Source organism: Hippocampus zosterae, chromosome 6, assembly GCF_025434085.1.
Source record: "Hippocampus zosterae strain Florida chromosome 6, ASM2543408v3, whole genome shotgun sequence".
Taxonomy (NCBI): domain Eukaryota; kingdom Metazoa; phylum Chordata; class Actinopteri; order Syngnathiformes; family Syngnathidae; genus Hippocampus; species Hippocampus zosterae.
This window is the reverse complement of record NC_067456.1, coordinates 454,585-475,719: the sequence shown is the minus strand read 5'-3', so window position 1 is coordinate 475,719 and position 21,135 is coordinate 454,585. Positions and strand designations below refer to the sequence as shown.

The 21,135-nt window shown below is 52.0% G+C and overlaps 6 protein-coding genes across 8 annotated transcripts; 4 read left to right on the top strand and 2 right to left on the bottom strand.

Annotated features, from left to right (window-relative positions):
- The first annotated feature begins 321 nt into the window (after positions 1–321).
- LOC127602682 (oocyte zinc finger protein XlCOF7.1-like) lies at positions 322–3,446 on the top strand. The gene is made up of 3 exons (XM_052068996.1): positions 322–730; positions 1,235–1,549; positions 1,710–3,446. The coding sequence occupies exons 1-3, from the start codon at positions 385–387 to the stop codon at positions 2,405–2,407; spliced, it is 1,359 nt and encodes a 452-aa protein (XP_051924956.1). The 5' UTR covers positions 322–384; the 3' UTR covers positions 2,408–3,446.
- Positions 3,447–4,218: 772 nt separating this feature from the next.
- Positions 4,219–7,240, top strand: LOC127602746 (zinc finger protein 18-like). Its single transcript, XM_052069086.1, has 2 exons — positions 4,219–4,502; positions 5,432–7,240. The coding sequence occupies exons 1-2, from the start codon at positions 4,325–4,327 to the stop codon at positions 6,124–6,126; spliced, it is 873 nt and encodes a 290-aa protein (XP_051925046.1). The 5' UTR covers positions 4,219–4,324; the 3' UTR covers positions 6,127–7,240.
- On the bottom strand, positions 7,213–9,443 carry LOC127602662 (zinc finger protein OZF-like). Its single transcript, XM_052068949.1, has 2 exons — positions 9,169–9,443; positions 7,213–8,855 (listed from the first exon to the last, which is right to left on the bottom strand). The coding sequence occupies exons 1-2, from the start codon at positions 9,254–9,256 to the stop codon at positions 7,498–7,500; spliced, it is 1,446 nt and encodes a 481-aa protein (XP_051924909.1). The 5' UTR covers positions 9,257–9,443; the 3' UTR covers positions 7,213–7,497.
- A 365-nt stretch (positions 9,444–9,808) lies between these two features.
- On the top strand, positions 9,809–11,756 carry LOC127602727 (gastrula zinc finger protein XlCGF8.2DB-like). Of its 3 annotated transcripts, none has more exons than XM_052069060.1 (3): positions 9,809–9,924; positions 10,111–10,207; positions 10,380–11,756. In XM_052069060.1, exons 2-3 carry the CDS (start codon positions 10,171–10,173, stop codon positions 11,417–11,419), a joined length of 1,077 nt encoding a protein of 358 aa, XP_051925020.1. In that variant the 5' UTR covers positions 9,809–9,924; positions 10,111–10,170; the 3' UTR covers positions 11,420–11,756. The 3 variants fall into 3 exon arrangements, with proteins under 3 accessions (XP_051925020.1, XP_051925019.1, XP_051925018.1); XM_052069059.1 differs by having other exon boundaries at positions 9,984–10,207; XM_052069058.1 differs by having other exon boundaries at positions 9,815–10,207.
- Positions 11,757–11,905: 149 nt separating this feature from the next.
- Positions 11,906–20,949, top strand: LOC127602094 (zinc finger and SCAN domain-containing protein 2-like). Its single transcript, XM_052067946.1, has 10 exons — positions 11,906–12,405; positions 12,561–13,417; positions 14,809–15,054; positions 15,193–15,357; positions 15,457–15,625; positions 15,868–15,997; positions 18,228–18,388; positions 19,033–19,099; positions 19,333–19,455; positions 19,634–20,949. The coding sequence occupies exons 1-10, from the start codon at positions 12,391–12,393 to the stop codon at positions 20,488–20,490; spliced, it is 2,790 nt and encodes a 929-aa protein (XP_051923906.1). The 5' UTR covers positions 11,906–12,390; the 3' UTR covers positions 20,491–20,949.
- On the bottom strand, positions 14,661–17,820 carry LOC127602652 (tigger transposable element-derived protein 1-like). The gene is made up of 2 exons (XM_052068936.1): positions 17,551–17,820; positions 14,661–16,898 (listed from the first exon to the last, which is right to left on the bottom strand). The coding sequence occupies exons 1-2, from the start codon at positions 17,630–17,632 to the stop codon at positions 14,779–14,781; spliced, it is 2,202 nt and encodes a 733-aa protein (XP_051924896.1). The 5' UTR covers positions 17,633–17,820; the 3' UTR covers positions 14,661–14,778.
- Positions 20,950–21,135: the final 186 nt, after the last annotated feature.

The window sequence follows — 21,135 nt, the reverse complement described above, 5'->3', positions numbered from 1 at the left end:
GAGTTCAATGGCGGCCTTTGCGCCCAACTGGTTACATGAGCGCCCCCTCTCTGAGCTACCCCGCTACCACCCATCATACGTGCGCTGTTCGATTCCAACGTGTCTTCGTTGCGTTTCCTCTTTCTTGCCAACCGCGTCTTTCCCACGGTAGTTTAGTTAGTTCCACGCATTCCTACAACTTTGGGCGACGAATGACGCACGAATACTACGTCAGCGCCTTGTCGATTTTTTTTAGATTTCATTTCCCGTTTATTATATTCTTGTATGAATACACATTTAAAAAAAAAACACCGCACGCACGCGCGCGAATGGACGGACAAAAGTCGGTCCCAAAGTGTTTCGCGACGGTCGGTCCGCTCACGGGGCGGATCCGACACATGCAATATGGCGGAGGCGCACACGCGTTCCAGCCGCGGTCAAGCGGCTGAAGGCGGTCTCGGGGGATGCTGGCGCGTAGCAAAGCGACGACGACGCAGAAAGGCCCGAATTAGCCGAGCAGCCGCCACCGCTTCCAGCGAAAGACCGCTCGCGAGCTCGCAGAACAAAATCGATATGTTGAAAGAGTTGGTGAGGGAGCGACTGCTCGCGGCCGCCGACGAAATCTTCGAACTTTTCCAAACAACCGTGGCTTCGTACGAGCAGCAACTCTGTCGAGCGAGGGAGGAGAGCGAGCGACACCGACGGCAACTGGAAGCGATTTGCAAGACTCAAATTGTCATCCGCGTCGAAGGTCTGTCCGTCAAACTTGCGTTGAGCATTCGCGGCGCTTGATTCGGCGGGAAAGGCGTTCCAAACGACACGAATGCTGTCTTTTGTTTGAAACGGCACCCCAGAGTGTTGGACTTTTATTCGGTCTATGCGCGCACATTCCCGGCCCGCGAAGGGCTCCGGGTCAGACTCGGACAAGGCGCCGAACGCCCGACAGAACGTGCCGATCAGATAAACATCGATTAGCCACGCGCTCATTCGAACGGGCAAACACAAGGGTTGGACGGCGGCCATCTTGGATTTTGCTTTCAGCCAATTGGAACGTCGCCTTGGCGTCACGTGGCGGGTGAACCTGACCAGTCTCCCCTTCTCGCGCCGTGGTCTTCATCTCGTCTTCTTTTTTGTTTTGTTTTGTTTTTTCCACATGCTAACAAATGTTTCTTTTGCGGTCGAGAGAAAAACGTCCAACTGTGCCCCCGTATCATTTTCCAGCCGTGTGAATTACGCCCCGCTTGTTGTCCCGCAGACGTGAATCAGCTGATGGGTCATCGGGAAGAACTTCCCGACGTGAAGTTGCGAAGCTCCGCTTCGGAGCAGGAGTATCCGCGGGCCCGCCGCATTAAAGAAGAAGAGGAGGAGGCCGGCGTCAGCGCTTTGCCGCGGGACGGCGACTCCGAGGAGAGTGACCACGAGCGAGATCAACGGCCCGAGTGGTCGCGGCTCCATCCCGGCAGTCCGAGCGAAGACCTCCGCGGGAGCCCACCCGGGGAGAACCTCTTGGCTCTCCTGACGGACCGCGATGACGCACAAGACGTTTTGGGGAGCGCCGCAGATTGTGAAGGTGACGACCGATAGTCGAAAGGCTCGTGAAAAAATTTCCGCAGGGCAAATTCCCTCTCCGTGCGCGCTTTGTTAGCCACTCGCGCGAATGACAAATAGCAGCGTTCGCGCTGCCTTTCGCAAAAGCGGCGCCATTTCACAGCCGCTTGTGTCCCTTGCAGAGCTCGAGCAGACGATTGGCGGTCGGGAAGAACCCCCCTCTCGGCGCACCGGCGTCCGCATGAAAAGCGAAGAGAGTGAAGACGAAGCGCCCGAGCGGTCAGAGTACTGCCGAGGATCGCCGCGAGACGAGCTCTTGGCGCCGATGTCGGACAGCGACGACGCCGACGGGCCTTCGCCGAGCGACGGCGACTGCGAAGGTGAGGACAAAGCGTCCCGAGGCTCCCCGAAAGACAAAAGGTCGCGCAAAGGCAACAAGTGTCGCACGCTGAAGGAACATTTCAGCTGCTCCGTTTGCGCCAAACGTTTTACTTGCAAGTCACACTGGATGAGACACGTGAAAACCCACACGGGGGAAAAATCCTTTTGCTGCTCGGTGTGCGGGAAGACCTTTTCGCGGAAGGAGCACATGCAACTGCACATGAGGACGCACACGGGGGAGAAGCCCTTCCGGTGCTCGGTTTGCGGCGTCGCCTTTTCCGTCAAACAAAGTATGAAAAAACACATGCGAAGGCACACCGGAGAAAAACCCTTCAGCTGCTCCTTTTGCAGAACCACCTTTTCGCGAAAGGAAAGCCTGGATAAGCACATGAGGGTACACACGGGAGAAAAGCCCTTCAGTTGCGCCGTTTGCGGCGGAAGCTTTGCTCAAAGGTCCAATATGACTCGGCACATGCAGATCCACAAGAAGGGGGAGTAAGCGTTGGCGCGCTCGAGCCCATCGGGTGACGATGGGACGGACGGACGGCCGGCGTAATGTCGCAGCGGCGGTTGCGTCCGTCGTGTTTTTATGTGCTAGCTTAGCGTGTCGCTAGTTGAAAGTCCTAGCTCGGGATCGGCAACCTGCGGCTCTTTAGCGCCGCCTTAGTGGCTCCTCTGGAGCGTTTTCAAAAATTATTGAAAAGGGAAAAAGATGAGGGAGGGGGGGGTTTTATTATTATTTTGTTTTAATCTGCCTTCTGTTTCTATTAGCATGACGGGATGCCAGGCACGTGGCTGTTGTTCACAAATTTTCGGGGGATGTACAATTCACCCACGGCACTGGCAAAGAATGGGAATCCGGAAGGCCCAAAGAAGCATTTTTCACCGCTACACGTTAGCTACGATAGCTAACACGCTACAAAAGTGCGTCCCATGCTTCATTCATCTTAGCGGCCATTATGGCTGTTGCTCATTTTGGCGTGTGTGTGTGTTTGTGTGTGTGTGCGGTAACGGGTCGATCGTGGCACGTTGGGTGATCGGAAAAAAGGCAATTTGATAAGTAGGCTAATATAGCGACGACGTGTGTTGCCTTCATTTTTAGGCTTTTAATTTTTTGCCACTCCAGACATTTTTGTTTTTTGGTCGAATGTGGCTCTTTCAACATTTTGGGTTGCCGAGCCCCGTCCTAGCTAGGCTGCAGTAAGTTTTGTCATCAGACGTGATGAGGCACGCATGCATACGTGTGTGTGTGTGTATGTGTGCACAGGGTGGCTCAAATGCAAATCCTACACGGTCACCCGATGAGCCAAAGGTCCTTTCATGGAGGCCGCTCGGGTCACTTGCAATAATCTTCAAAAAACATAACGTCCTTTTTGTTGAAAACAGAAATAAAGAACCCAAATAGGTTTTCTGTACCATGTTGACAAATTCAAATTAAAAGTTGAACAAAAAAAAGAAAAAACAAGACTACTGTGGTGAATTCAAATCAATGTATGTTAGGCTGCTACTGTCAAGGGAGAGGGAGACAGAAAATGTGGGCTGAAACGCTTCGAATCGTAGCAGATTTAAAGTGACATCAGCTGAAATTAGCTTGTAAAATCTGCAACAAGAAAAAAAAATCGTCCCATGATGATTATTTTGTCAGAATAAAATTCCAATAACGGATTCATTGGTCAATTCATTTCAAAAACGGCCATTTTACAAGAGCTTGTCCTTGAGCCATTTTTGTGTGCGTTATCTTCAACTTAAGCTTTGATGTGTTCATTTGTAAAATAAAAAAGCTGGTCAATTGCAAAAGAGTTCACATCGGCTGATTTGATGAAAAAAATATGTCAGTCGACATCATCGATGAATTGACTTTGACTCGACTCGCATAACATTTTACGAGACGACATCAAAATCAGCCTTTCTCCCCCCATGCTGGAAATGAAATGCGTTGTGCGGCATCACAATCATCGCCGCCGAGTTTTTGTATCTGCCTGGTAAGTAAACTACATGAAGAGGAAGTCACAGATTTATCCTCGTTGATGTTTGTGTTTATTTTTTTTACATGTAAATAGATGCATCTTGAAATATTTCACGATTCTTTTGAAAGCATTATTAAAATGTCACTTTGCTTTGAAAAGCAGTATAAAATACCATAAAAGGAATATGAAAATATATATATATTCTTACTTTGGGCGGGGTTGACTCAAGTAAGAATTTTAAAGAGAATTGTCAGCGTGTGCGTGCGTGTTTCGGTGTAGTAGGTTAGCGGCATACGTGGTTCAAACTCCTTACCAGTAGGTGGCGGTCATGCGCATGAAACTTACTTGCCAACCGCCATAAAAAAACAGAAGGAGGAAAAGCGGAAGGCAACCTCTCGTTACCACTGTTTTTTTTTTTTGGTGTGCTCGTGCTGTCCAAAATATCAAAAATGTTGAAAGATTTCGTGAAAGAGCGTCTTCTTGCGGCCGCCGATGAAATCTTCGAAATGTTTGAGCGAACGATGGCGTCGTACGAGGAGCAACTTTGCCGAGCCAGAGAAGAGACGGAGCGGAATCGACGAAAGCTCGAAGCTGTTTACAAGACTCAAATTGTCATACGCATGGACGGTCAGTTCACTACATTTCCACTTCAACACCCGCAAAGGTTTAGTAGCCGATCGGGGCTTTAAAAACGACACAAATTGTCTCCGACAAAATGGCGGGTCCGGCGTTTGAGGAGGTGGCTGAGTTGATTCTAGCCCAATCCCTGTCCAAGAACGAGAAAGAAAAGTCGTGTCAAGCGTTGACGCGTACGTAATACGTGCGAGTCAACTTGATATCATGAGATCATTGTTGCCGCGATTGTAGAAATAACTGATGAGGTTTCAAAAAACCGGAGGCAACCATTTTGGAGCGTCCGATTCAACCAATCGGAACGCTTACTCGGCGTCACGTGACCGCACTGTTGCATCGAAGTCGCCATGAAACGAGACAACGGGATCGCATTCAATTCTGCTTTATTTTTAATCACTTTTATAAGCAAGCGCGGTGCAAAGAAAGGCCAATAATGTAGAAATGAAACCCCAACTAGGAAGGAGCAATAAAATAACGAATACAAATAAGATTAGAAAAATCAGTTGCCGTCTCTCGGGGTGTCCAAGCCCAAGGAGAAGAGATGCGTTTTAAGCAGTGATTTGAAAATGACTCAAGTCTGCCCTGGCGCGAGACAAGAAAAAAAAAAGTAATGTACGTGCTTTCTGACTTTATGCTGTGGTGGGCAGATCATTTCACAGTATATTTCAATAGAACTTAATTCAACTTAAATCGATCTTTTTTTTGTAATTCTGTGAGGAACATTACAGTGGTACTGTGCATGGGACACTAGTTCCTGTATTCCGTATGCGATGATCGGAAGCGATTGACGTTTGCCCCGCAGATACCGTCCGTTCGTTAAGGAGGTCTGCCGCTGATGTCGCCGAGACGTGCGCTATTATTTTCACCACTCTGACTTCAGCCCATACGTGAGCAGAACTCTTTGTGCCGTTTGCATCCCGTAGATGTCCGGAGGGTGATTGCTCATCAGGCGGAACTTCCCGCTCAGCTTCAAGAGCATCCGCAGCCCCCCCGGCAGGACGACGAGGAGGAGGCCGCCGTGAACGCGTCGCCACCGAACAACGGCAAACCCGCGGAGGAGTGTAAAGAGGAACCGGCCGAGCTTCCGAACCGCAGTGCCAGCGAAGACCGGCCTGGCGAAGGGGAGCCGGAAGGCCTCCAAGCTCCACTCGTACAAATCGAAAACATCCAAGGAGAAGGCGAAGGTGAAGGAGAAGCTGCAAAGTGCTCTCAGAAGAGGACGACGGCGCCTCCCGGCAAAAAGAAAAGCTCTCAACCGCGCAAGAGGCGCCGCCGGGTCAGAGAGAGAAAAAAATACAGCTGCCCAATTTGTCACAAAGGATTTGACCGAGGCGAGGCCAGACACATGAGAACGCACACCGGGGAAAAACCCTTCCGGTGTTCCGTTTGTGACAAAGCGTTCTCTCAAAAGACGCACCTGAAAAGGCACACCTGGACCCACACGGGGGAAAAACCCTTTGGCTGTTCGCAATGCGGTAAACATTTCATTGACAAGTCCAAGTTGGGAAGGCACATGAGGACACACGCCGGAGAAAAGCCTTTTCGTTGTCTCGCGTGCGGTCAAAGCTTTGCTCGCAGCAACCGGTTGGCGGTACACATGCACGCCCATCATCGGTGACGACAAATGATGATGTGGGAGGTCTGAGGCCCTTTAGCTGCTGGGACGTAGCGGATGGGGTCCCCCGCGCCGTTTTTGGGGCTACGCATTCCGTCCATGTTTACTACAGAATTTATAGGGGCCAAATTTGACCCCGCGGGTTCTCCGGGGTTCACATTTGCGTCTTAGTTTGTTGGGGTTAGTTTGATTTTGTGAACCCAATGTATTATTTTTTTTTCACTTTGAGTGATGAGGGCAGTCTTTTGTAATCCCTCATAACCTTGCTTTGGATTTAGATGTTTGGAAGAACAATTGCTGTGAAAACCTTTGTCGTACTCCACGGGTGCTCCTTTTCCTTGAGTCTCGAGTCGGGACCGACTTGGCTGTTGCTGTCGATCGTTTGTCAACAGGAAAGAACTCTCAAGCAGGCAACACTTTGGGGATTTTTGGTCTTATATTTGAAACGGTTTTTTTTCTTCACACATTTACAGACGTCAACAGAATTGAACGATGCATTTCCAAAAAAAAAATTAAAAAAAATTTCGGGCCATTTCATTACTAGTCGTTGTGTTTCGAATATTCATTGAGTTATCGCGGTGCATTGTGGGTAGCGGACGCCATGTTTCAGCAGACGAGTCATTCCAGAAAGCCCGACCGTGGTCGTTGCATTTGAGTTCTATTCCTTTCCTTTCGTTTCACCCTCGAAAGCAAATGTCTGTAAGTCTGCTCGTGTTCAGCATGATTTAGAAATGTGTTTCGGATTTGCCTCAATTGTTGTCATTGGAAACTCGCTAGTTCAGTAGTAGTACTGCTAACGACGTAGCGACGATGCTAAATCGGTGCTAACAAGCTAATTAGCAGGCGGAAACGCATTGTTTGTCACACTTTGAGCCGCATTTATGTCCTTTGTTAAACACCTGACGATGTGTGTTGCATTTATGTATACAATATTAATATTGTATACATAAATATATAATATATATATTGTATAATGGTATACAATATTCATGTGTTAAATCTGTTCATTTTCAGTTTCACTCTACAATTCCTTGAGCTGATGTCAACAGTTGTTCACTGTACGCCGTCAAGAAGACCGCAATAAAGGAGCAAGACGCTCACTTTCCTGGCTCACGAATGAGTTTGGCTTGCTGTTCACCTGCGTTAACATACTCGGAGCATCTAAGGCGTAAAATACATGATGCCGTTGCGCTTCCTTCAACAAGAGACCAAAAATGGGGTTTTCCATTTGGGGAATATCAAACCTTTGCTCGAAATGACGGACGGAGGATAAGCGACGGCCGCCACGTCGTTCCCCGGAGGATGAGCGAGGAGCTGCAAAGAAGGGTCCAGCCGCAACGTCGGTTTTGAGGCAAGGCGCAAGAAAAATCCTCCCTATTGGCCACTGGCGTTGTGCTTGCGCATGTGCTCCGTCAAACTGCCCTTGTGAGCGTAGCTTTCGCCGCACAGCGGGCAGCTCAGGGGCCTTCCCGTGTGCGCGCTCATGTGCGCGACCACCTGCGCCATTTGCGAGAAGGCTTTCCCGCAGAGGGAGCATCTCGGCGGTTTCTCTCCTCCCGCGTGCTTCCCCATGTGCGAGCGCAGGCCTCCTTTTTGGGAGAACGACTTGCCGCAAACCGAGCAGCCGAAGAGCTTCTCGCCCGTGTGCGTCCGCGCGTGCGTCGCCAGGTGGGGCTTCTGAGAGAAGCGTTTGCCGCAAGTCGAGCAACCGTAGGGTTTCTCGCCCGTGTGCGTCCGCACGTGCGACACCAGGTGTTGCCTTTGGGAGAAGACTTTGCCGCAGGTCGAGCAAGGGAAGGGTTTCTCTCCGGTGTGCCTGCGCGCGTGCGTCGCCATCGCCGCCCTGTGGGAGAAGGTGCGGCCGCAGGTTGAGCAGCCGAAGGGTTTTTCTCCCGTGTGTTTTCTCGCGTGTGAGAGCAGGCTTCCCTTTTGGCGGAACGTTTGACCGCAAAACGAGCAGCCGAAGGGTTTTTCTCCCGTGTGTCGCCTCACGTGGCCAAGCATGGTTCCCTTCTGGGCAAATACTTTCCCGCAATGCGAGCACTTGAAGGGTTTCTCTCCCGTGTGCATTCTCATGTGGGCCCGCAGGCTTCCTTTTTGGGAGAAGGATTTGCTGCAAAGCGAGCAGCCGAAGGGCTTTTCTCCCGTGTGGATTCTCACGTGTTCCGCCATCGAGCCCCTTTGGGAGAATTCTTTACCGCAGTGTGAGCAGTGAAACTTTTTCCCCCCCGTGCGTGTTCTCACGCGCCGGGCCAATTTGGCTCGGTTGGCTACTCCTTTAGCGCAAACGGAGCGGACGAACTGTGACGTTTTCTCGTCGCCGAGCGCCGCATCCTTCGCAGAGCATTCCCACTGCCCGCCGGCGCCTTGAGAGTCCACGTCGCCCCCCAAAGTTTCTTCCATGTGCTCGCTGTCCGACAGCGGCGCTAAGAGGCTTTCGTCGTCGTCGTCCTCTTCGCTCTTTGCAGAGACACCGGCGAGGGGCAACTTGCTGACATGGGCCTTGTCCTCTTCCTCCTTCATGTGGGAGGGCCGCCGATCCAAACTGGAGCTCGCCCAACGCTGCTGAGGTGGAAGCTCTCCTTCGTCGCATTCGCCCTTCACGACGACAACGGTTGTGACATTGGCGTCCTCCTCTTCCTCTTTAATGCGGGGTGGGAGAGGATCCTCGACTTCCTCCTTAACGCGAGGCGCCGTAGATTCCTCCCGGCATCCGCCGGGCCGCCGGACTTCTGGAACACACAAGACCTTCAATTGTTTTATTTTGCAAACGTGTTCAGACAAATGACCGTTATCCATCCGGTGAGCTTGCAATGTTCTTGTTTTACCGAAAGTGGAATATTCGGGGTCTCATCTCTTAAAAGATAAATAAAGATAAATCCATTCATCTTCGAAATTGAACACGGATAACTTTGCTAACAACGTCGCCGACTCTCATCAGCTCGAATCTCCGAAATTCCCGCTGATCAAGTGGGACCTCCGACCTTTTATTTATTTATTTTTATCCGACCAAAACATTTGTGAAGAGAAGACTAGCAAACGGACCTTGGATGATTTGAGGGGGACAAAATGTTTCCCGTTGGCTCTCGTTCTCCTCTCTTGATGGCCAAAGTTCCCTTTTGGACATTTTCATGCCGTTTGAAGAATTCTTCCTCGCGCTTCGTCTTTGCGCACTTGAGACGACGTCAACTTCCGCTTGTTCTTTTTCGACGGCGGCTAAAGCGTCAACGTCACCGCACGGCCGCCATCTTGCGGCGGTATTTATGGACGACCAAAAGTGTCCGAATGAACGCAAATAAATCAATGCGTCGTGATTTATTAATGATCGTGCGTGGTACTTATTACAGTACATCCTATTAATACAGGTTTGGTTATTTGAATATGTTTTAATTATATTGAATCGAAGCAACAAAGAATCGAAGGAAAATGCTACGCAAAAAACACGCGTGCGATACAGTAGCATCGCACGAAGTATTTGGGAGCGCGGAATTTTTAAGGGTGACGGGGCCAACTCAAATATTTTCAGAATAGAAACTCATTTGCGCGAGGCGGTCATTGTTGCAAATCAAAAGATGGCGGTAATGAAGTTGGCAACCGCCGTGAAACGCACAGAAGAAGATGGCGCGCGTAAGCCCCGCCCTTGTGACACGGCGCATGCGCACATACATACACACCTTCGGTGCAGCAACAGACGAGAGTCGAAGAAACCGAGACGAAAAAAAGAACGAATTGCCTCTTTTTTCCCCCCACAGACTGATTGAAATGATACATTTCCGGTAGGCTGGCCCACGACCACTTGTGGTGAGTTTCCGCTTCTATTATGACGTCCCGTTTGGAATGTTTACGCTGGTCTATGATAGCTCCAGGCTAACGTAACTGGGTGGAGACGACCACGCGGATTGCGTGTCAGGATTTAGTCGTTTCAAGGAGGGGCAGGAAGTTTCAAAGAGGCTGACCTCGTCCCAGACTCATCTCTGTGTGGTGCAGAAGAAGACAAAAAGCGACCCACGTCGTCCCAGCTTCCACCAGGCAAGCTCTCGGCTCGACATGGAAGAAACTCTCAGGAGCAACGCCGAATGGAAAGGTGACGGCACACAATTCAAAAGGAGGCGAGTGCTCGCAACAAGGAAATGTACACACAAAAAAACAAACAAAAACGTGTTATCTGCTCACTTTGTGCTCAAGATTTTGCTACAAAACATTTGACACACAAGAACAGGAGAAACAAACACATTTTCTTGCCCAATTTGGTGTAGAAACGCAGTCCGATTTGGAGCGGAAGGAGTCGCGGTCCGCCCAAGTCAAAGAGGAAGACGAGGAGGCTGCTGTCAGCGAGTTGCCTCTGTCTGATGTCTCGGTGAAGAGCGAAGACGAACGGCCCGAGCAGCCGCGGCTCCCACCGCCGTCAGACCGTCACCGCGCGCAAGAACCCCGGAGCAGCAACGCGGACCGCGAAAGCGACGACAAACTGTCAAGCTGCTCCGAAAAGGAGATGACTCGCGGCAGCGAGAAAAGGTCGCGGGGCCCCGAGAAACGCGTGACCTGCTCACTTTGCGATAAAAGTTACACCAAAAAATCCACGTTGAATCGACACATGAGAACGCACACGGGAGAAAAACCCTTCAGTTGCTCGGATTGCGGCGCCACGTTCTCAAGAAAGCAAAGTTTGGTCACGCACATGCGAACGCACACGGGAGAGACACCCTTCTGCTGCGCCGTTTGCGGCAAAAGCTGTGTTACGAGACAAACTTTGGAAGCGCACGTGCGAATACACACTGGCGAGAAACCCTACGGTTGCTCATTTTGCGGCAAAGAGTTTTCTCGCAGCGGCCCGATGCTCAGACACATGAGAATACACACGGGGGAAAAACCTTTCGGTTGCTCGGTGTGCGGGAAAAGCTTCTCGCAAAAGGGAAGCATGCAGTCGCACATGCGGACGCACACGGGAGAAAAGCCCTTTATTTGCTCGACGTGCGGCAAAACCTTCTCTCAAAAGGAGAACATGATGACGCACATGCGGACGCACACCGGGGAAAAACCTTTCCGTTGCTCGGTTTGCAGCAAAGCGTTCACTCAGAAAGGAAGTATGGAATCGCACGTGAGAGGCCACGCCGGCGTGAAGCCCTTTCGCTGCTCAACTTGTGGGAAATTCTTCTCTAAAAAGCCCCATCTGGTATCTCACATGAGAACGCACACGGGAGAGAAACCCTTCGGTTGCTTAGTGTGTGGTGAAAGCTACGCTCATAGCGCCAGCTTGACGCAACACATGCGGAAACACAACACGGAGAAAGAATAAATGTCTTTTGGGCCCCTTCGTGACATTCAAGCCTGAGTTGAAGTCGATGGAATCAAATTGGGTTTTGTTGTTGTTTTTTGTCTAAAATGTACGCATTTGTTCTCGTAAGTGGTATAAATACTACGCGTGTTGTCAAAAGTCGCGTTTCATGTGGATTTTGTGCTCTTCGCGGCACCCCTTCCGTCCATCGGTCTCCTCACGTTGTCAATACCGTCCCAAGATGGCGACCGTGTGACGTCACGAACGATGCGCTCATAAAGATCTGCAAAATTGCAAGGGAAAAAACGGAACGGAAGTGATCAAAATCAGTGGTCATATTAAAGTACCGGCGGGGGGGGGGATGACTGTCCCGTTGAGAAGATTCGGACCGGGAGAGCGTCGCCGAACCCCGGTAAGACTGCGCACGCGCACCCAACCGAGAGGCAAAAAACTCGACGGGCAGAAAAATGAACGCAATCGTTTCTTTGGCAGACATTGATTCAGAACGTTGAAGTCATAACTTGGCGGTTGCTGAGTAGCAATACCCAGAGACCAAATCAAACGGCAGCAGTTTTGGTGAGTCCACCTTTCCTCTTAGTCCGCTTGTGATAGTTGGACGTGTGTGCATGCTAGCTACATGCTAACGTTGGAGCTGTGCGTACACGACGAAGAATCGAGGGGGGAAAAAAGAACAGCTTGACTGATTTTATTTAGGTGAACAATTTGACGAATTGCTTTTTGGCCTGTCGTGCAGTTTCAGTAGTTTTATTGTTCCCGTTTGAAATTGAGGAGTTGAGTTTGTGTGTGTGTGAGAGAGAGAGAGGCCTCCACGAACCCGTCGAAGAACTTAGCCCTCAACCCCAGGGGAGATCGGGAGGCTCGGGAAGACACTGACTGAGCGGAGCGTGAGGAGCACGAAGGCGAACCAGCCAAGGGGTCCCGCAGCTTCCTGATCGCATTCGGCGACGACATGGAAAGACTTCCGAGGAGCGATGCAGACAGCGAAAGTAACAACGAATATCATGCCTTGCTTTTTATTGTCATCCATTTTGTTGATATTGCGGCGGATGCGACTGACTAGTGGCTAACAAACGCTCGACGCTTGTTGTTGCCGTTGTTTGGAAAATGCCACTTTGACCACATGGCGCGCTTTGGCTCACAGAAGGTCGGGATGTGGCCATCTCAACTGCCTTGGTGTTGTTGCTTGTGTCCCGAAGACACGCGGCGGCTGACTGCTCGGCAGGAAGAACTTGCCCCTGTGAAAAAGGAAGAGGAGGATCCAGCGGCCCCCCGCGTTAAAGAGGAGGATGTCCGACAGAGCCCCCACGTTAAGGAGGAAGAGCAGGAGACCGACATCGGCGAGTTGCCGCCCATCGTCGTCTCTGTGAAAAAAGAAGACGCCCAAGACGTAGCGCTCCGTCCTCAAAGCCCACCGGGCAGCGTCGCTTTGGGGAGGGACGGCGGCGGCAAACGGCGGAAAGGCTCCGGCGACGAGGAAACGTCGCCAAAACGCGTGAGCTGCTCCCTTTGCAGGAAAAACTTTGCCACAAAACAAACTTTGATCACACACATGCGAACGCACACGGGAGAAAAACCCTTCGCTTGCTCGTTCTGCGGCAAGGACTTTTCTCAAAAAGGACCCATGCTCAGGCACTTGAGAGTGCACACCGGAGAAAAACCCTTCGGCTGCTCGGTGTGCGGGAAAACCTTCTCGCAGAAGGGAAGCATCGAATTGCACATGAGGACGCACACGGGAGAAAAACCCTTCCGGTGCCCCACCTGCGGCAAAACCTTCTCTCAGAAAGAAAATATGGCCACGCACATGAGAAAGCACACCGGAGAGAAACCCTTCCGCTGCTCAGATTGCGGCAAGGCCTTCTCGCGCAAGGAGCACGTGCTGACGCACATGAGGACGCACGCCGGAGGAATACCCTTCGCTTGCTCCGTGTGCGGAGAAACGTATGGCCATCGGGCCAGTTTGACTGAGCACATGCGCAAACACGTCGCCGAGAGCGAATAAATGTTTTCGGCCGCTACGGACCGAGCGAGGAGGGGCTCGGCGTGGCCGATCTTCCATCCGGGTCGTTAGACGGAAGACGAACGAATTGAATAGGAGTCGGTTCGCAGTCGGGTTCTCGGCGTGCGATCGTCGTATGCGCCGAGATCACCAAAACGTGGATTGGCGAAGATGGAGACGCCCCCCCCCCCCCCCCGTCCCAGCATCTGCTGCTGTGACGTCAGCGAAGGAGCCGCAGACGATTTTCAAAGGTGTCAAAAAGGATGTTTGTCAATGTTTGTTTTCCACTCGGAAAAAAAAATGGAGCAAATAAATAAAAGGGCTGCTTACCTTCTTTTCTTCTCTCACATAACTTTTTTTCTTTGATAATAGAACGAAATACAGTATGAGATTGACTGAGTGCCCTGCAAGGCACCAAGGGATGCTTTTGTGCCCCCCCGCTCCCCCCAAAAAAAACCAGACTGAGCCATCATCCAAGTCAGGATCACTGACATGATGTCATGATTGGGTTTGTGACCAACAGGTGGCACTGTAGCGTCCTCCTGCAGCTGCACACCTGTTGGTCGTTAGGTGATTAGCGTCTTTAAAAGGACTCCCAGCCCGGGCGCTCGGTGTCGACTCTTCGTTGCTGTTGGCGACTGTCAGGTTTGTTTCGCTCGCGTTTCTCTTATTAAGCTTTTAGCTTCTGCCATGCCATCAAGTACAACTTCCAGCTACGTGACGCGTGATCACCGCAAATTGAACTCCTCTAGTTAAAGCCCAGTGGATGAATTGATCTTGAATTGGTCAACTCCTTTTTATTGGGGACAACGGGTGAACGTAGAGTACAATCAAACGAAGGCATTTTTTCTAAGCTCTTTGACAAAAAAAATAAAAATCTTCCGATAGCTTTCTTAGCACTTTTGGAAAAACTTGATAGCGTGAGGAAAAGAAAATCATTCTTTCCAATTTACAAAGCAAAACATTTTGAGACAGAATAACAACATGACCCCCCCCCCCCCAGGTGTGTATTCATTTGCATGTGCGAATTGGCCTTTGCAGAAAGAGCAACCAAAGGGTTTTTCTCACCAGATGGGTTGACAAAAAAGAAAACGACGCACGGACAAAATGCATGCAGATGTGCAAAATACTCTTTGATGATCGTAGCATTAAAACAACACTGTGGGGGGGGGGGGTTCTGCCCCCCCCCCAATTTTAGACTGCAAATTTCCCCAGTGTGTCAAATAAAGGTCACATCTTATCTTCTGATCATGACGCTAGTTTTGCCACGTTTTAGTTTTTGACCTCGCGGCTCGCGCTCGTCTCCCAGCGGCGGCCATTTTGTTTCTCTGCTGCCGGCGAGTTTGTGGTTTCCTGCCGCCGCCTAGCAGCTTTGCATCCGTTCGCTGTGCAGCTCCAGAAGCTCCTTTGTGCTCAGTTCTTTGCTGCGCTCGTCCGGCTGCTCCTCCAGCAGCTCCTCCACGTCCTGCCCGTCGAGCTCCAAGCCCAGAGCCGTGCCGATGGACACGATGTCCTCCACCAGCGCCGCCGCCGCCGCCTCGACGCCGAGGCCCTCCGAGTCGGCGCCCGGCAGGCAAGCCGGCCAGAGCGTCTTCCAAGCGGAGCGCAGGGCGGGGCGCGGGACTTCCCTCCAGGCCCGGTCCACCATGTGAATGCAGTGGAAGATGTTGAAGTGGTCCCGCCAGAAGCGGCTGAGGGTCAGATCGGTGGCCTCGGTGACCTGAAGGCAGGTGGAGAAAAGCGCCCGGGTGTACAATTTCTTGAAGTGGCTCACCAGCTGCCGGCCCAGCGGCCGCAGCAGGCGCGCCGCCCGCGACGGCAGGAACTGCAGCCGGATGAAGCGGCCTTCGGCGCCGTCCAGCTGCTCCTCCAAGCCGGGCGGGTGCGCCGCCGCCTTGTCCACCACCAGGAGGCAGCGCGGAGGCAAGGCGTTCTCCCGCAGGTAGGTCCTGACGCCCGGCGCGAACACCTCCCTCAGCCACTCGCCGAAGAGCGCCCGCGTGACCCGGATCCCGGCATGGGCCCGCCACATGACGGGCAGCTGGGCCTTGAGCACGCGGTTGCTCTTGAAGGCGCGCGGGTTTTCCGAGTGGTACACCAGAAGCGGCTTCAGCTGGCAGTCGCCGCTGGCGTTGGCGCACAGCAGAAGCGTCAACTTGTCCTTCATGGGCTTGTGGCCGGGCCGCGCCTTCTCCTCTTTGGTCAGCCAGGTTCTTTTGGGCATTTTTCTCCAAAAGAGCCCCGCCTCCCCGCAGTTGAACACCTGACTGGGCAGGTAGCCCCGCGCCAGGCTTTCGAATTGACCCGCGAAGCTCTCGGCGGCCCGCCTGTTCAAGCGCTCCACGTCCTCGTCGTGCCGGACGCTGCGAATTCCGCTGCGCTTGGTGAAGTTGTCGAACCAGCCGCGACTGGCTTTGAAAGTGGCCGCCCCCCCGCCGGTTTCGCCGAGCAGGTCGCCGTGCAGCCTCTTGGCCTTCCTGATGACGGCGCCGGCGCTCACGCCGCCGCCCGCCAGCTCCTGCTCGTTGACCCACAGCAGCAAGAGCTTCTCCACGTCCTCCAGGATTTGAGGCCGCTGCTTGGTGAGGAGCGTGACGCCTTTGGCCACGTCGGCCGCCTTGATGGACGCCTTCTTCTTGAGAATGGTGCAAACGGTGGACTTGGGCAAGCCGAAGCGCGCGGCCAGCTCGGCCAGGCGCGCCCCGGCTTCGTGCTCCGCCACGATCTCCTTCTTTTGTTCCACCGTCAGACGAACGGGCCGCTTCGCTGGCGACGCGGGGAGGGCCGAGCCCCTCGCGTGCTCCCACGCGCTCGGCGACGTGGCGGCCGAGGGCTCCGCGTCCGGAGTTCCGGGCTCCGCGTACGCTCCGCGCTCTCCATCGTCGCCGGCGAGCGCGGCTCTTCCCAAATCGGGTTTTTGAACGAAGCCTTTCGCCCAAGCCGAACAAACGGCGGCTCGCTCGCCGGCGTGCGTCTTGCCGTGTTTCGTCAAGGCGTGCTTGTGAAGGAAGCCCTTAAAACAAGCCGGGCAGCGAAGAATTTCCCCCGTGTGCGTCCTGGCGTGCCTGCTCAGATGCTTTTCTTGAAGAAATCGCTGACCGCAGACGGAGCAGCGGAAAGGCTTGGCTCTGCGCCGTTTGCGCCGCCCTGCGGAACGCCGCTCGGGCTCCCCCTCCGAGTCGCTCGTCGTCCCTTCCACGTCGTCGCTGTCCGACAGCGGAGCCAGGAGGCTGTCCGGGGGGGCTCCCGCAAGGGGGGAGCCGCTCCGGCGACGCCGCGACCGCTCGGGCGGGTCCTCGTCGCGGTTCTCGCTCTTGACCGACGCGCCGGTCTGGGGAAAGTCGCCGATGTCGGCCTCCACCACTTCCACTTTAATGTAGGGGGGCCGCTGGTCCTCCTCTTCCTCGTAGCAAAGCCGCAATTCCTCTGCCTCTTCTTTAATGGGGGGCCGCTGTTCCTGATGACAGATCGCGTGCCTGACATCTGCGGCGCAAAAAACGAGCCACGTGAGTTGATGGAACATCCCCCCCCCCCCCGCCACCCCCCTTGCATCTTTGATATGTTTGCATTAGTTTTCGTGTAGCCCACTCTGGGGTTTTATGGGGTTTGTTGTGAACAGACAAATATGCTCTCAATTATTTCCTGTTTTACTTTGAAGGATGTGTTCCAACTTCCGGTTGGTCCACTATATATGCTGTGTGTGTGTCACACTGGACGCCAACCAATTGTAATAAAGCGAGAGACGCGTCAGATTTTTCACGGACGACGTATTTTCAATGTTTTTAGTCAGTTAAAAAAAAAAAGGAACTCATTGTGGGTTAACCCCCCCCCCCAAAATCCCCCATTCAGTTGAATGGGCGTCACTGAACGCGTCATCCGTCCGTGATGCAAAACGCGACGTGACGACACCGTCCCGAGCTCTTCGACATTCTGGCGGCGTGAAAACAAGTTTTTCAATTTTCAAGCTGGGTGCCGACCCAGTCGGGGCACATCTGTTAAAAAAAAAAACTACAACTGCACGGACAGGAAACCCGCTTATGCGTGCATCGTCGTTTGTCTCCCGTTATTTGGCTAACATGACCATTCCCTTTATTGGTGAACGACAATTGTCAAATGAGAAGCGCAGTGGACAGACCTTTGTGGCACAGCACTTTGGAATTTTCGCCAACGGCTTCCGTTCGCTTCTGCTGGCGCTCGTTCTCCTCGTATGACGTCATGATGCCAAACGGTCACGAACCGTTATTGGTGGCGCGCAAAACAATTACGTCAACTATAAAAAAAGATCGACATAAAAAAGGTATATCCCTCCCACCTCAACCGATGGAGCCCCCCGGTCTTCGCGTCCTTTTTGTCTATCTCGACGCCGCGCAAACGACGGCGCTTCTTCGACGGTGCTTTTACTGACACGTATAGCTCGGCTGCCATCTTGCGGCGGTATTAAAGACGACTCCCAAATAGTTTTTGTGTGCGCTATTTTGACACAGAAAATTTGGGTCTGACTAAATATTGGATGAACCATAAAAATGCACTTGGATTATTTTCATCAAGTATGTAAAAGTTAACTACTGTATCTCTCCAGCCAGAGCCTCGCCATTTGCTTTACTGTACACGTACATACGCAGTTTGTTTGTCGAATCACTTTTTCGAAAATACAGCTTTTATTAAAACGTGTAAATGTAAATAACTTTTGTTGAAAAAAATGATTTGATGCATTTATTCTCATTTTTATTTCTATATTATTTCTTTTCTCCTCGTTTTTTCTTTGTCGGCGCTGAATGTTACCGCCGCAAGATGGCGGACGTGCCGTGACAGACAGCACGCAGGCTGTTAAACCACCACCGAAGAAGAAATGCGGAAGTCGGTGCGGTGTCGCCTGGACAGTTCGAAAAAAAAAACGAAAAGCGACGGCGTTGTCGTGTCATCGCTTCAACAGAAAACATGAAGAAAGATGTCATGGAAGGAACCTTTTTCGAGTAAGAGAAGAGAGCGAGCCACGGCGGGACGCAGTTCGCTCCACTCAAATTGTCTGAAGTGTGCTGCGTCGTCTTCAATTTAGGAAAAGGCGAGTATCTTCGCAGTGCTCGGGAGCGCTTTGCGTATGTCGGGTTACCCACAATGCACTGCGGGTGGCCAAATTGGAAGTCCAGGTCCGATTGCAAAAAGCCTCATTTACCTTTGCTCGGCGTGTTTATTGCCATGCCTACGATATGATATCGCTGGATGTTCGAATTTTCAATTCGTTAGTTGGATTAGGCTTGTTTCAAGATGTAGGAAGGTGATTAAAAAAGAAAAAAACCCGGATGACCAATGTTAATAACGGGACACAACAGTGCAGCGACATCCCTGAAAGCTCGCGTCCACCAGCGGGTTCGAAGATGACTTCCACCCCCCCCCCCCCCCACCACCACCACCACCACCAACCCACCCCTGAGCCACAAAAAAGCGGCCTTTGGAGGAATTTGGACACTCGATTGATCCCATAGTGAAATCACCAGAACTTATCATAAGAAGTCAATCCTAAAGAGTGGCTTACTGCAAGGAAATGTTACAATGTTGACCTTTTATTTCCAGGCAAACCTCACCCTTGGAATGAAAGCCATCCGGACCGGATACGCAGCACCTCCACCTCCAAGCCTGCCCTGCGTCGCAAGAGAGGGACAAAAAGACTGAGAAGACAGTCGCAGGTAGTATCGCCTCCACAATTTTTAAAAATATTCTTTAATGTCCTCCCTGAAGTCTCGATGTACGTCTACAATCTCACAGATTGTCAACGTCGGCTAAAAACGAAGCTTGCGCTCTACTTGGGTGACGCGCTTTTTTTGGACTTCCGCTTTGAGCTGCCGCAGCCCCGCCAAAAGTCCGACTTTTGCTTCAGGTCTCGGGGCAGAGTCCTTTTTGTGTCGCTCGTGTCCTGCAGACATGCAGCAGCTGAGTGGCGGCCGAGAAGAATCGGCGCCTCCTCGGGTTAAAGAGGATCCGCTCGCCTTTCACATCAAGGAGGAACGAGAGGAGGCCCATGTCACCAAGTCCTGCGGTCTGAGTAAGTACTCGACTCAAAGTGCTGCACACGGAGCGAAAGGATTCGTACGCCAACAAACAATAAGTTGACGACAAATAATAGTAGAAAGCACAGAAAGTTGGAGAGTGTCGGCTTGAGAGAAGAAAACTCAAATGAAGCGGAAATACTTCACGGCCAAACTGCGCTTGTGTTCCCGCAGGCCTCCGGCGCGAGCGACTTTGCCGCTCCACCTCGGAGCCGGCGGGTCAACGGCCCTCCCGCATAAAAGAGGAAGAGGAGGAGCCGCGGCCACCCTGCGTGAAAGAGGAAGAGGAGGAGTTGCCGCTGCACGTCGTCGTGATGAAGAGCGAAGATGACGAAGACAAACCGGGCGAGTGGTCGCAGCTTCGCCAGCAAAGTCCAAGTGGAGGAGCGCCACCGGACAACCTCTTCGCTCCGTTGTCGGACAGTGACGACGCGGCATTCCCGTCGAGGAGCGACGCAGACCGCCACGGCGGCGGCGACAAAGCGCCGAAAAGCCCCGGACGCCGCGGGAAGAAAAAGTCGCTAACGACTAAGAAACACGTCATCTGCTCAGTTTGCGGTAAAAACGTGGCCAAAGAAAAAATCATTCGACACACGAGAACGCACACGGGAGAAAAACCCTACAGTTGCTCGATTTGCAGTAAAACCTTCTCGTCGAGGGATTACGTGAGCACACACATGAGAACGCACACCGGAGAAAAACCTTTTGGCTGCACCTTCTGCAGTAAAACATTCTCGCACAAGTCCCACGTGATCACGCACGTGAGGATACACACGGGAGAGAAACCCTACCGCTGCTCGGTTTGCGGGAAAACCTTTGCCTCAAAGGATTACGTCAACCTGCACATGAGGACGCACACGGGAGAAAAACCCTTCGGTTGCTCCATGTGCGAGCGACGGTTCTCTCAAAAGACGCATCTGGCCACCCACATGAGGACGCACACGGGGGAAAAACCCTTTAGCTGCACCGTTTGCGGTAAAAGCTACGCTCATAAGAACAGTTTGACGACACACATGTGGGGACACTGCTGAGTGAGGCCGCATGCTTAACCCGAAGCGGCCCGCGGATTCTTTTGAAGAAATTTGATTCCCGAGAGCTAGGTTGTCCTCTTCCTCGTCCCGATGGTTGCCGCTCAATTTTCGTTCGCTGGTAGTGATTTCCTCCCGTTTGTGAGACAAAAGTCGTGTATGTAGTACATGTGCCCCCCATGATTCATATTTTCAATGCTTTCTTTTCTCTCGGGACGATTCAGCAGCTATTTGTCTTCCTCTACTGTTCTACTTTCGAGTCATCAGCGATATCCCTGCAAAATGGCGCTGGCTCACTGTTGGATGTTTTTTCCCATTCACATAAACCATCCTCTCATGTTCTGCATGAGAGTGTTAACTACCAAGATATGTAACATACCACTGGGCAGACTGTGTCTGTGAAAGTCAGATTGTGATATTTGAATGAGATGAGTGGTTTCCTGAATAAAGAGTTCAAGCTCAGTTCCATTGAAGTGACTCGGATTAGTCCTGTTGACGTTCTGTAGTCATTTAGATGAATTCAAAGGGTGGGGGGCGTGGTATTTTCCCACTTCCTGTCAAGTGAAAAGGACATCACGGGTTGGTCAGGTAATGACCAATCACGCCGCGGCAGTTTTCTGAAGATGAGCCGTGATTGGTGTGTTACCT